General features: G+C 44.9%; 3 protein-coding genes across 7 annotated transcripts in view; 2 read left to right on the forward strand and 1 right to left on the reverse strand.

Annotated features, from left to right (window-relative positions):
* ankrd27 (ankyrin repeat domain 27 (VPS9 domain)) overlaps positions 1–3,696 on the forward strand; it is a 29,072-nt gene extending 25,376 nt beyond the window's left edge. Inside the window, exons 24-27 of the mRNA XM_056416427.1 lie at positions 336–429; positions 547–625; positions 1,023–1,086; positions 1,462–3,696. Of these exons, the coding sequence (XP_056272402.1) occupies positions 336–429; positions 547–625; positions 1,023–1,086; positions 1,462–1,824 (600 nt within the window). The 3' untranslated portion in view covers positions 1,825–3,696. The remainder of the gene's footprint in view (positions 1–335; positions 430–546; positions 626–1,022; positions 1,087–1,461) is intronic.
* LOC130195122 (uncharacterized) lies at positions 2,098–2,776 on the reverse strand. The gene is made up of 2 exons (XM_056416422.1): positions 2,369–2,776; positions 2,098–2,331 (listed from the first exon to the last, which is right to left on the reverse strand). Exons 1-2 carry the CDS (start codon positions 2,774–2,776, stop codon positions 2,098–2,100), a joined length of 642 nt encoding a protein of 213 aa, XP_056272397.1.
* Positions 3,697–4,185: 489 nt separating the features above from the next.
* LOC130195118 (palmitoyltransferase ZDHHC7-like) lies at positions 4,186–13,195 on the forward strand. Of its 5 annotated transcripts, none has more exons than XM_056416415.1 (8): positions 4,186–4,326; positions 4,938–5,614; positions 7,337–7,691; positions 7,911–8,035; positions 8,401–8,497; positions 8,996–9,077; positions 9,137–9,267; positions 11,653–13,195. In XM_056416415.1, exons 3-8 carry the CDS (start codon positions 7,368–7,370, stop codon positions 11,815–11,817), a joined length of 924 nt encoding a protein of 307 aa, XP_056272390.1. In that variant the 5' UTR covers positions 4,186–4,326; positions 4,938–5,614; positions 7,337–7,367; the 3' UTR covers positions 11,818–13,195. The 5 variants fall into 5 exon arrangements, with proteins under 5 accessions (XP_056272390.1, XP_056272391.1, XP_056272389.1 ...); XM_056416416.1 differs by having other exon boundaries at positions 7,340–7,691; XM_056416414.1 differs by having other exon boundaries at positions 7,363–7,691.
* The last annotated feature ends 156 nt before the right edge of the window (positions 13,196–13,351 follow it).

Raw genomic sequence — 13,351 nt, forward strand, 5'->3', positions numbered from 1 at the left:
ATATATCATATATATACATAAATATATCATATATTTATTATATATTTATATAATATATATCATAGATATATATTTACATAATATATATACATATATGATATGTATATATATGTATATAAATATATTTATATATATTAATGTATATATATATTTATAAATATATTTATATATATTAATGTATATATATATAAATATATTTATATATATAATTATATATATATATATCATAGATACAAATATATTCTTAAAATGGATATATATATATATATATATATTATATTATATTTATAGATATATATATATATCTATAAATATATTATATTTTTCTTCTGCAGAACACGGAGATCCTGAGAGCTCTGCAGAAAGCTCTTGGACTTTCTCCCGACGCCGAACCAATCAAACTCCTGTCTGTGCCCAAAGGAGCTCTGGGTAAAATGCAGCTCACATATCAAAGTTTCAGATTATTTAAAAATGTTTCCAGCTTCCTTATGAGTGTTATTTTAAGTGTCATTTTAAGCCCCGCCCCCTCTTCTGGTGTCACTGCAGCTCATTCGTTCGTGCAGCGTCTGAAGCTGCAGGACAGCAACAGCAGCAGGAGACAGAAGCTGGCCCAGTCCATCAGCAGGTAGCACCCAGACCAGCACCCAGACCAGCACCCAGACCAGCACCTAGACCAGCACCCAGACCAGCACCTAGACCAGCACCCAGACCAGCACCCAGACCAGCACCCAGACCAGCACCCAGACCAGCACCCAGACCAGCACCCAGACCAGCACCTAGACCAGCACCCAGACCAGCACCTAGACCAGCACCCAGACCAGCACCCAGACCAGCACCCAGACCAGCACCCAGACCAGCACCCAGACCAGCACCCAGACCAGCACCCAGACCAGCACCCAGACCAGCACCCAGACCAGCACCTAGACCAGCACCTAGACCAGCACCTAGACCAGCACCCAGACCAGCACCCAGACCAGCTGCAAAGTAATAACTCGTGTTTTTGAATGTGTTTTCTGATTCAGGGTCCAGCAGATGAAGAATGGTTCCTCTGCTTCGCCCTCCAGGTGTTCCGCCAACCTGAACCAGGTACACGTGTGCACCACCAGGGGGCGACTCCTCTGGTTGTATAGAAGTCTATGCTTCATGTGTTAAAGCTGCATTCTCTCTCCTGACCATCAGGGGGCGACTCCTCTGGTTGTATAGAAGTCTATGCTTCATGTGTTAAAGCTGCATTCTCTCTCCTGACCACCAGGGGGCGACTCCTCTGGTTGTATAGAAGTCTATATCATGACTACTTCTCTCTTGATGTATTCCCTCAGTAAACATTGTCAACATGAGTTTATGTCTCAGTCTCTAGTTTCTAGTCTTCTTCTATACAGCATGATGTCATCGTTTATGCTTCACGGTCGTTAGCGTCTACAGACCTTGAAGCGTGACGGGTGTTTCTTCTCTTCCTCTCAGTTTCTCCCGGACTCGAGGCGGTTGAGGCGAGGCGAGACGTTGGAGGTCAGCTGCCCCTCGGCCTCCCGGCTGAGGGAGCGTCCTCTGGGTCGCTGTCACACGCTGGACTCTGGAGAGGGCGTCGCCCGCGCTCGCACCGCCAGCGACCCGTTCCACGGCGACCCGTTCCAACCGCGTCCGAGTCCCGGCGCTCCGAACGGAGAATCCCCGGCGCCCGACGACCGTGCGCCGGAGAGCGAGGACGCGGGCTCGAGTCCCGCCTTCCCCGCACGCCTCGACGCCACCATCCAGACCGAGGGAGGCGATCGGGGAGACGCCGAACAGACGCAGGAGGCGAGACGCCGCGAGGCGGCCGACTCGTAACGCGGACGCCGGAAGGAAAGAAACGGAACGATCCATTTTTGGGTGACGCTTTTCTTTTTTTTGAAGTCACGATGGAATGTGAGTTTGTAAACTCCACAAACCCCGAACACGACCGAGTCTCGGCGTCTTCTGATGGCGTTTCATTTGTTTTAATCGGGTCACTTTACTACTTCCTGTGAAACACAACACCCGGTTGTTCTTCTTCTTCTTTTTATATCTGTAGAAAAAGCACAAATGTTGCACAATACTCTCACGGTGAATATTTTTCTTTTTTTACGACCGATGGAAACCGGCGACCCGGTTCGGAGCCGCGGGACTCCTTTTGACGAAGACTCCTTTGACGAAGACTCCTTTGACGAAGACTCCTTTGACGAAGACTCCTTTGACGAAGACTCCTTTTGACGAAGACTCCTTTTGACGAAGACTCCTTTTGACGAAGACTCCTTTGACGAAGACTCCTTTTGACGAAGAGTCCTTTGATGAAGACTCCGGACTCCTTTTGACGAAGAGTCCTTTGACGAAGACTCCTTTGATGAAGACTCCGGACTCCTTTTGACGAAGACTCCTTTGACGAAGACTCCGGACTCCTTGTGACGAAGACTCCTTTGATGAAGACTCCTTTTGACGAAGACTCCTTTGATGAAGACTCCGGACTCCTTTTGACGAAGACTCCTTTGATGAAGACTCCGGACTCCTTTGACGAAGACTCCTTTGATGAAGACTCCGGACTCCTTTTGATGAAGAGTCCTTTGACGAAGACTCCTTTGATGAAGACTCCGGACTCCTTTTGACGAAGACTCCTTTTGACGAAGACTCCTTTGACGAAGACTCCTGACTCCTTTGACGAAGAGTCCTTTTGACGAAGACTCCTTTGATGAAGACTCCGGACTCCTTTTGACGAAGAGCCCTTTGATGAAGACTCCTTTGACGAAGACGGATGGTCTAATACCATTTCATTGTGACTTTCTCTCCTCAAAAGGACGAAGGGCCGCAGGCTGACGTTACGTTTGTTTGGACGTTGTTTTATTTATTTTTTTCAAGTCGCTCCATTTCAAAAAACTTCTTTTTTTACTTGAATGATCGGCGTTGGCTTTTTCTTGCAGACGTTTTTTTACGTTTTTTAATCCCGTTAGTGACTGAATCGTATGTTAAACAATTCGATGGATTCCTTTTCCTACGACCTTCACATCTTTGAAGGACTTGAAACTTGCTGCAGAAAGATGAACAGCGAGTGTGTTGTTGTTTACTTCAATTTATATTCATTTATTAATGAGATTTTAGCAGCACCTCGAACAGACGTCAATTTATAACCGACATAAACGACTTGTGATGTTTTTAAAATATTCTCAGACATTATTTTTAAACATAATGAATTAATCTATTAAAAGACACATTTAGTATTTTATTTTTAGTTGCAGCTCTGCTTGAAAAAAATAAAAAAATGTATGCAAGTTTCATGTCTTTGCAAGTTGATTTTTGTTCTTTTGTTTTATGAAGAGAAAAGCAACGCCACCAGTCTGGTCCTTTCTGACATCACAAGAGATTTGACCCCGTTTCCAAAGGAAGGAAGCGGCAGCAGTGATGTCACCATCGGCGATGTCACCGGCGCTCTTTGTGTCACACACACACCTCACCATGTTCACTTATTGTCACTTTAAACCTTTGCGTTTCATCTCTCCACCGATGGTTTGTTTATTCACCGATGCTTCACTGTTTAATTTAAGATGAAGGATGTCAAACGCAATCAAACTCAAGTCTTGATTATTTTTGTACCACTGATTTTATTTTTCAGGTTTTGATGTTTTTTTTAAGTGATGTGAATGTGCCTTATTTAATTGACACCCAAATAACCAATAAACTCATTAAGATGAATTGTTTTACCAGTGGTGGTTTATTTATAGATTATTTATTTATTAATTATGTGTGTGTGTGTGTGTATGTATATATATATATAAATTGTATATTATATATAAAAAGATATATATAAATAAAATATGAATATTTTATATATGTATATAAATAAAAATATATATATAAATTTTATATTATATATAAAAAGATATATATAAATAAAATGTTTATATATGTATATAAATAAATTATATCTATATAATATATAAAATATGTGTATATATACACACATATTTTAATATAATAATAGATTTTTTTTTTAAGGCACTCTTCATCAAAGAGTAATATCAAGTTATTAGCTTCTTGTAACGTGTTCATTCTTTTTTATTTCTTCTTCATATAAATTAAATATGTTTCGTGGGTGTGTTTCCCCCGCCGGCCACGCGGGGCGGCAGCGAGCCCGTCCCTCACATGAACGCGCTTCCACGGCGGCACGAAGCAGAGTCTTATTATTGATGTTCCTCCCCGAAGCATTTGTTTCTGTTTCACAAAGAAACAAACACTCCGGAGCAGAACCTCCCGGTGCTCTGACTCACGTCGGTCCGGTTCACCGCGGCCGCTGCTCTCCGGTCCTCCGTGGGGACGTTTGAGGTACGTTAACGTCCAGAAAGGGACCGAAATAACTACAAATAACCGGTTTTTTTTTATTACGGCGAGCTGATCGTGGATTGTTTTCAAAAGCTCACGCGCGTTAAAACAATGGCCTGTTAGAGCTGCAGGTGGACGTTTCACCTGTGAGCCAGGTGTCTTCAGTTCACCTGGATTCACGCCGGAAACGACACATGACAGCTGTTAGCCAGCCGTTAGCTGTTAGCTCGGGTAGCAAGCAGCTAGCCGAGGAACCGTGCTGCTTTACGTGTGTCGTAAACATGTCGGTGTTCCTACCCGGATGTACTTTATGACGAACTGAAGACTCGCGACATCATTTACTCAAGTGATGTACTTCAGTACACATTCCACATACTTGTACTTTACTATCCTTATGCTATACTACTTCTAGTGTACTACATCTCAGAGGTACATAATGTACTTTATTGTATTTCTGGGAAACATACTTTAAGTGCACTTTGCTGATAAGTAGCCTACTTGCATATTACTTCTTAAGTAATGTTTTGAATGCATAATGTGTACTTGTATAAGTATATTTACAGTGTGGTATTAGTACTTTAGTTCAATAAAGGATGTGAATACTTGTGTTGCAGCGACGTGTCTCCATGTGAAGAGACTCCATGCAGCAGCCGAGGACCGAGGTGGTGCTGTAAAGTACACGGTGATGCTGTAAAGTACACGGTGGTGCTGTAAAGTACACGGTGATGCTGTAAAGTACACGGTGATGCTGTAAAGTACACAGTGGTGCTGTAAAGTACACGGTGGTGCTGTAAAGTACACGGTGATGCTGTAAAGTACACGGTGATGCTGTAAAGTACACGGTGATGCTGTAAAGTACACGGTGGTGCTGTAAAGTACACGGTGGTGCTGTAAAATACACGGTGATGCTGTAAAGTACACGGTGATGCTGTAAAGTACACGGTGATGCTGTAAAGTACACGGTGATGCTGTAAAATACACGGTGGTGCTGTAAAGTACACGGTGATGCTGTAAAGTACACGGTGATGCTGGAAAGTACACGGTGATGCTGTAAAGTACACGGTGGTGCTGTAAAGTACGCGGTGATGCTGTAAAGTACACGGTGGTGCTGTAAAGTACACGGTGATGCTGTAAAGTACACGGTGATGCTGGAAAGTACACGGTGATGCTGTAAAGTACACGGTGGTGCTGTAAAGTACACGGTGATGCTGTAAAATACACGGTGGTGCTGTAAAGTACACGGTGATGCTGTAAAATACACGGTGGTGCTGTAAAGGTGAGCCTCTGTCAAGTAAGTAAAGATCTGTCTCCACTGGTTTAAACTGGACTCATATATATTATATATATTCTTTTTTTAGATATCTTTTAATATAATTTTGTGTATATATATTAGTGCTGTGAAAAATAACGCGTTAATTCAATTACAGGTTTAACTTCGTTATTTTTTTTAACGCATTTAACGCATGCGCAGAATGAGCTTCCAGTCCGTCTGTTGTTGGTCGTCTCTCCAGCAGCGTGTCATTCTATCTCTAGTGTCGCGTTAACACGACTCAGAGCTCGGATGCCGGCGTGTGCGCGCACATCGGGATGAAAAAAAGTCACTTGCAAAATGAGCTTCCAATCCACCACTTCAATCTGAACTCTGTCCGCTCTCATGCAGACGGTCTGTTCATCGGTAATGATCCTTCCGCAGGTTCACCTCCGGAAACCTTGTTTCGACTTTTACTTCCTGTAGATCAGGGTCTCAACACGTCGATCGCGACCTGCCAGTCGATCGCGGCGTAGTGTCGGTAGATCGCATGACATTAAAGAGATTGGCCCGCCCTGACATGTTCTCTAGAGCACGTCTTTGTTCTTTTATTACTGCGTTAACACTTATCGATCTCCGTCTCGCGCCACAGAGCTCCGTGCGCGCATCGGGACCGAGCAAAAAAGTCACTTGTCAATCTGTCCACCTGTCCGGGGCCGGTGAGGTTTCAGCTTTGCAGCGGTGTCCCGCCGTCCCTTTCATCACGGCCCAGTTCATGAAGAAAACCCACACAGTCAGTTTGCCTCAGCAGCTGCTAGAGGAAGACTAGAGGCCTTTAGATTGTATCATGGTGGAGTTAATGGTTGACAAACAAGAGAAACATGTTCTGTTTAACCCTCCTGTTACCTTTACATTTACTAACATATTTTACCCTCTGAGTCAATTTGACCCCAGCAATTACAACCTCCAGAAAATTATTAGAATTAATATTGCTTCCCAAGTTTAAGTGTGAGGTACTTTATGTTTGTTTGTTGACTACCTAAATTGCCCTTTAAATAAATAAAAAAGTTGATATTTCTTATGTTTGACACAGTGAAAAACAGCCTGGGGTCAAATTGAGCCCAAAGAACACCGACATTAAACATTGAATGGGGTCAAATTGACCCGAAAGGTAACAGGAGGGTTAAACATTCTGTTTAGGATGAAGATGTATTAATGTTCCATATGGAAGAAAACTGCTAAATAACTGCTGAGTTGCAGCACCATTGTATAGAAGAATGTATAAATATATATATCCGTCTTTTGTCATAAATCTCTATGTTCTCACAAAATATACCGAGAATATCGGAAATATGTGATTAATCATGATTAATCCACAGAAACCTGTGATTAATCCGATAAAATTTTTAATCGTTTCACAGCCCTAATATATATATATATATAAATACAATTTTGTTGAGATATATATATAATTTTGTGTGTGTGTGTGTGTGTGTGTATATATATATGTATTACAAAAAATATATATTTTTAGATATAATTGTGTGTGTATATATATATAATGTTGTGTATGTATACATATATGTGTGTGTGTATATGTATATATATTTGTTTTATATAATATTTTGTATATATACTGTATATATATAAATATATATATTTTTTAAATACATATATATATATTTAAAATTATATTTAAAAAAATATATACATTTATATAAAAGTATATGTGTGTATAATACATGAATACCACCATGAATCCAGCAGACGGTGTGCTCTCCCTCCTTCAGGCAGGATGCCGTCGGGCCACCGGCAGAGGGACGTGGAGCAGCAGCGCCCCCTGCTGGACGGGGAGGGCGGCGACCCGGAGGCGGCGGCGGAGGAGGAGGAGAGTCCCCGCGGCGCGGCCGAGCGGCGCCTCTGGTTCATCCCGGACTGCTGCGGCGTGGCGTGCGCCTTCATCACCTGGTCGCTCGTCTTCTTCGCCGACTTCGTGGTGACCTTCGTCATGCTGCTGCCCTCCAGGAGCTTCTGGTACGCCGTGGTCAACGGCGTGGCCTTCAACAGCCTGGCGCTGCTGGCGCTGGCCGCACACCTCCGCACCATGCTGACCGACCCGGTGAGGGACGACGACGACGACTCCTCTTTCTTCTTCTTCGTCATCTTCTCTATCTCCTTCTTTTCCTTTATCTCCTTCATCTTCTCCTTCTTTTCCCTTTTCTTCTTCTTCTCCTAAATCTTCTTCTTCTCCTTCATCTCCTCTTTGATCATTTTCTCCTCCTCCTGCTCGACAGGTGGTTTCATGGCGTCTCCTTGTCTCCTCGTCTCCTCTCCTCAGGGAGCCGTTCCTAAAGGAAACGCCACCAAGCAGCACCTGGAGAGCCTGCAGCTGAAGCCAGGAGAGGTCGTCTACAAATGCCCCAAGTGCTGCAGCATCAAGCCGGAGCGCGCGCACCACTGCAGGTCAGAGGTCAGGGGTCAGGGGGAAGAGCTGCGAGGGTTTCATTCGTATCAAAGCTCTCGCCATCTTTTCTCTGTAGCTCCAGTTCGTGTGAGGTCAAAGGTCAAGACATCAGAGCCAGAATGTCATCATGAGATCAATGAACATTTAAAACGTGGAAACGAGGATCTGAAATGTTTAGTTCTTATTATTTAAACTCTTTAAGTCGTTAAAAAATGTTAATAAGCCTTCTCCTCCTTTTTCTCCTTTTTCTCCTTCATCATGTCCTTCTCCTCTTCCTCTCCATCTTTTTCTTCCTGTCCTTCATCTTCCTCCTTCATCATCTCCTTCATCATCTCCTTCATCATCTCCTCCTCCTCCTCCTCAGCATCTGTAAGCGCTGTATCCTTAAGATGGACCATCACTGTCCGTGGGTCAACAACTGTGTCGGGGAGAAGAATCAACGCTTCTTCGTCCTCTTCACGGTCAGTTCAAGAGAAACACACCAGTTACTACACACACACACACACACACATGTATACACACACACAAATATACACACACACAAATACATACACATACACACACACACACATACACACACATATACACACACACATATACAAAACATATATACACACACTGTACACACACATATACAGACATATACACACACACACACACATACACACACATACACACACACATATACACACACATATATACACACACTGTACACACACATATACACACACATATACAGACATATATACACACATGAACATACAATACACACACATATATATATTTGTATAAGTGTGTATATATATATATGTATATTTTTGTATCTGTTATGTATATATATATACATAACAGATACAAAAATATACATATATATTTATTTTTTATATATGTCTTTTTCTGTATCTGTTGTATGTATATATATATATATATATATATATGTGCGTGTCCTCCTCTCCTAGATGTACGTCTCCATGATCTCCGGCCACGCTCTCGCTCTCTGTGGCTTCCACTTCATCACCTGCGTCAGAGTCCAGTGGAGAGGTGAGGCCCCTGTGTGTGTGTGTGTTCATGTGTGTGTTCATGTGTGTGTGTGTGTCCAGAGTGCAGTGACTTCTCCCCACCGGTGACGATGATGCTGATGATCTTCCTCTGCATGGAGGCGCTCCTCTTCTTCACCTTCACGGCCGTCATGTTCAGCACCCAGCTGCACTCCATCTGCAACGACGAGACGGTGTGTGTGTGTGTGTGTGTGTGTGTTCCATCTGCAACGACGAGACGGTGTGTGTGTGTGTGTGTGTGTGTTCCATCTGCAACGACGAGACGGTGTGTGTGTGTGTGTTCCATCTGCAACGACGAGACGGTGTGTGTGTGTGTGTGTGTGTGTGTGTGTGTTCCATCTGCAACGACGAGACGGTGTGTGTGTGTGTGTGTGTGTGTTCCATCTGCAACGACGAGACGGTGTGTGTGTGTGTGTGTTCCATCTGCAACGACGAGACGGTGTGTGTGTGTGTGTGTAACGAGGTTGTGTACCTGTGTGTAACGAGGTTGTGTACCTGCGTGTGTAACGAGGTTGTGTACCTGTGTGTAACGAGGTTGTGTACGTGTGTGTGTAACGAGGTTGTGTACCTGCGTGTAACGAGGTTGTGTGTGTAACGAGGTTGTGTACCTGTGTAACGAGGTTGTGTACCTGTGTGAGGTTGTGTACCTGTGTGTGTAACGAGGTTGTGTACCTGTGTGTAACGAGGTTGTGTACCTGTGTGTAACGAGGTTGTGTACCTGCGTGTGTAACGAGGTTGTGTACCTGCGTGTAACGAGGTTGTGTGCGTGTGTAACGAGGTTGTGTACCTGTGTGTAACGAGGTTGTGTACCTGTGTGTGTAACGAGGTTGTGTACCTGTGTGTAACGAGGTTGTGTACCTGTGTGTAACGAGGTTGTGTACCTGTGTGTAACGAGGTTGTGTACCTGCGTGTGTAACGAGGTTGTGTACCTGTGTGTAACGAGGTTGTGTACCTGTGTGTAACGAGGTTGTGTACCTGTGTGTGTAACGAGGTTGTGTACCTGTGTGTGTAACGAGGTTGTGTACCTGCGTGTGTAACGAGGTTGTGTACCTGTGTGTAACGAGGTTGTGTACCTGTGTGTAACGAGGTTGTGTACCTGTGTGTAACGAGGTTGTGTACCTGCGTGTAACGAGGTTGTGTACCTGCGTGTAACGAGGTTGTGTACCTGCGTGTAACGAGGTTGTGTACCTGTGTGTAACGAGGTTGTGTACCTGTGTGTAACGAGGTTGTGTACCTGTGTGTGTGTAACGAGGTTGTGTACCTGTGTGTAACGAGGTTGTGTACCTGTGTGTGTAACGAGGTTGTGTACCTGTGTGTAACGAGGTTGTGTACCTGTGTGTGTAACGAGGTTGTGTACCTGTGTAATGTGTACCTAGGTTGTGTACCTGTGTGTGTAACGAGGTTGTGTACCTGTGTGTGTGTAACGAGGTTGTGTAACGAGGTTGTGTACCTGCGTGTAACGAGGTTGTGTACCTGTGTGTAACGAGGTTGTGTACCTGTGTGTGTGTAACGAGGTTGTGTACCTGTGTGTGTAACGAGGTTGTGTACCTGTGTGTAACGAGGTTGTGTACCTGTGTGTGTAACGAGGTTGTGTACCTGTGTGTGTAACGAGGTTGTGTACCTGTGTGTGTAACGAGGTTGTGTGCCTGTGTAACGAGGTTGTGTACCTGTGTGTAACGAGGTTGTGTACCTGTGTGTGTAACGAGGTTGTGTACCTGTGTGTGTAACGAGGTTGTGTACCTGTGTGTGTAACGAGGTTGTGTACCTGTGTGTGTAACGAGGTTGTGTACCTGTGTGTAACGAGGTTGTGTACCTGTGTGTGTAACGAGGTTGTGTACCTGTGTGTAACGAGGTTGTGTACCTGTGTGTAACGAGGTTGTGTACCTGTGTGTGTAACGAGGTTGTGTACCTGTGTGTGTAACGAGGTTGTGTACCTGTGTGTAACGAGGTTGTGTACCTGTGTGTGTGTAACGAGGTTGTGTGCCTGTGTAACGAGGTTGTGTGCCTGTGTGTGTGTAACGAGGTTGTGTGCCTGTGTGTAACGAGGTTGTGTACCTGTGTGTAACGAGGTTGTGTACCTGTGTGTAACGAGGTTGTGTACCTGTGTGTAACGAGGTTGTGTACCTGTGTGTAACGAGGTTGTGTACCTGTGTGTAACGAGGTTGTGTACCTGCGTGTGTAACGAGGTTGTGTACCTGTGTGTAACGAGGTTGTGTACCTGTGTGTAACGAGGTTGTGTACCTGTGTGTAACGAGGTTGTGTACCTGTGTGTAACGAGGTTGTGTACCTGTGTGTAACGAGGTTGTGTACCTGTGTGTAACGAGGTTGTGTACCTGTGTAACGAGGTTGTGTACCTGTTGTGTACCTGTGTGTAAGGTTGTGTACCTGTGTGTAACGAGGTTGTGTACCTGTGTGTAACGAGGTTGTGTACCTGTGTGTAACGAGGTTGTGTACCTGTGTGTAACGAGGTTGTGTACCTGCGTGTGTAACGAGGTTGTGTACCTGTGTGTAACGAGGTTGTGTACCTGTGTGTAACGAGGTTGTGTACCTGTGTGTAGGAGAACCAGCAGCCCACCTGGCAGCGTCAGACCCGCTGGGCCGGCCTGCGCTCCGTGTTCGGGGGCCCGCCCTCCCTCCTGTGGGTCAGCCCCTTCGCCGGAATCAAACTACCAACCCTGCTGCCCCGGCGCTCCTGGAGGGGCGGAGCCGAGTTCTCCGTCTGACGCGCTGCCACTCAAACCGACAGGAGGAGGTCTCTGACCCCCTTCCTGTCGGGGGGCGGAGTCTCATTCAGACTTACTTCCTGTCTGGGGGCAGAGTCTCATTCAGACTTACTTCCTGTCTGGGGCGGAGTCTCATTCAGACTTACTTCCTGTCTGGGGGCGGAGTCTCATTCAGACTTACTTCCTGTCTGGGGGTTGGAGTCTCATTCAGACTTTCTTCCTGTTTGGGGGCGGAGTCTCATTCAGACTTACTTCCTGTCTGGGGGCGGAGTCTCATTCAGACCTTCCTATCGAGGGGCGGAGTCTCATTGAGACCTCCTTCCTGTGTGGGGGCGGAGTCTCATTCAGACTTACTTCCTGTCGAGGGGGCGGAGTCTCATTCAGACTTGCGGCTTTTCTCAATTCAAAGAACACGAGTACAGACTTGTGTTGTCTCGGGAGTCCAGACTCCGGAGGACGGGAGGACGTCTTTCTGGTCTTTCTGGTCTTTCTGATTGGACCAGCAGCTGACTTGATGACGTCACCACATCAGCTGTTCTTGCTCCCCAGTTTACTCTAATTATTCACTGTAAAGTATGTTTTACAGTCAAATAAACAAAACATCCTAACATGACATTCCGTGACTCAACAACAGTCGTATTTATAAAAAGTCAACTGTCAGTAGTTTATTTTCTCCTCCGCTACTGTTTCCGGTTGCTGGTGAAATGCATTCTGGGATATCGGCTGGCCAGAGTACGCACAGGTCTCCTTTGATGCATCCTGGGTAAAGTGGGAGGATCAAGTCACATCCGGGTGTTTTGACCGTGCTTTGAGAGAAGAGAACTTTGAATGTGAACATGTCCTCAGAGACTGATGACGAGTCACGAGGACACGAGGACACGAGGAGAGGGAAGGACACACAAGTACACTGATTGAGAAACGCCGTTACTTCCTGTCGAGGGGCGGAGTCTCATTGAGACCGTCTTCCTGTCTGGGGGCGTAGTCTCATTCAGACTTACTTCCTATCGATGGGCGGAGTCTCATTAAGACCTTCCTGTCTGGGGGCGGAGTCTCATTCAGACTTACTTCCTATCGATGGGCGGAGTCTCATTCAGACTTACTTCCTATCGATGGGCGGAGTCTCATTAAGACCTTCCTGTCTGGGGGCGGAGTCTCATTCAGACTTACTTCCTATCGATGGGCGGAGTCTCATTAAGATGCTGGATATCGAACAATAAAACATTGAAACAATGGAACAATGAAACATTGGACAATCATGACTAAGATTCTTCCTCGTCATCAAAGAGTCGGTGGACTCCTGGACCTTTTTGTTGACTGTGTTTGTTTTGAAATGAAAAGCATGTGAAAAAGAAAATATTAAAAATCAAATCACTTTCAATCTGGATCCAATTTTACTTCAAAACCGGAACAAAGAAATCATCAGAATGTGACGCTTGAGGATGGTGATGTCACCTGAGCCTGTAGAGCCACCGTGTGACGTTCAGGGTCTGTCGGATTTCATCGATTTAATGTCCAATTGACTTTTTCACATATG

Source organism: Pseudoliparis swirei, chromosome 6, assembly GCF_029220125.1.
Source record: "Pseudoliparis swirei isolate HS2019 ecotype Mariana Trench chromosome 6, NWPU_hadal_v1, whole genome shotgun sequence".
Classification (NCBI taxonomy): domain Eukaryota; kingdom Metazoa; phylum Chordata; class Actinopteri; order Perciformes; family Liparidae; genus Pseudoliparis; species Pseudoliparis swirei.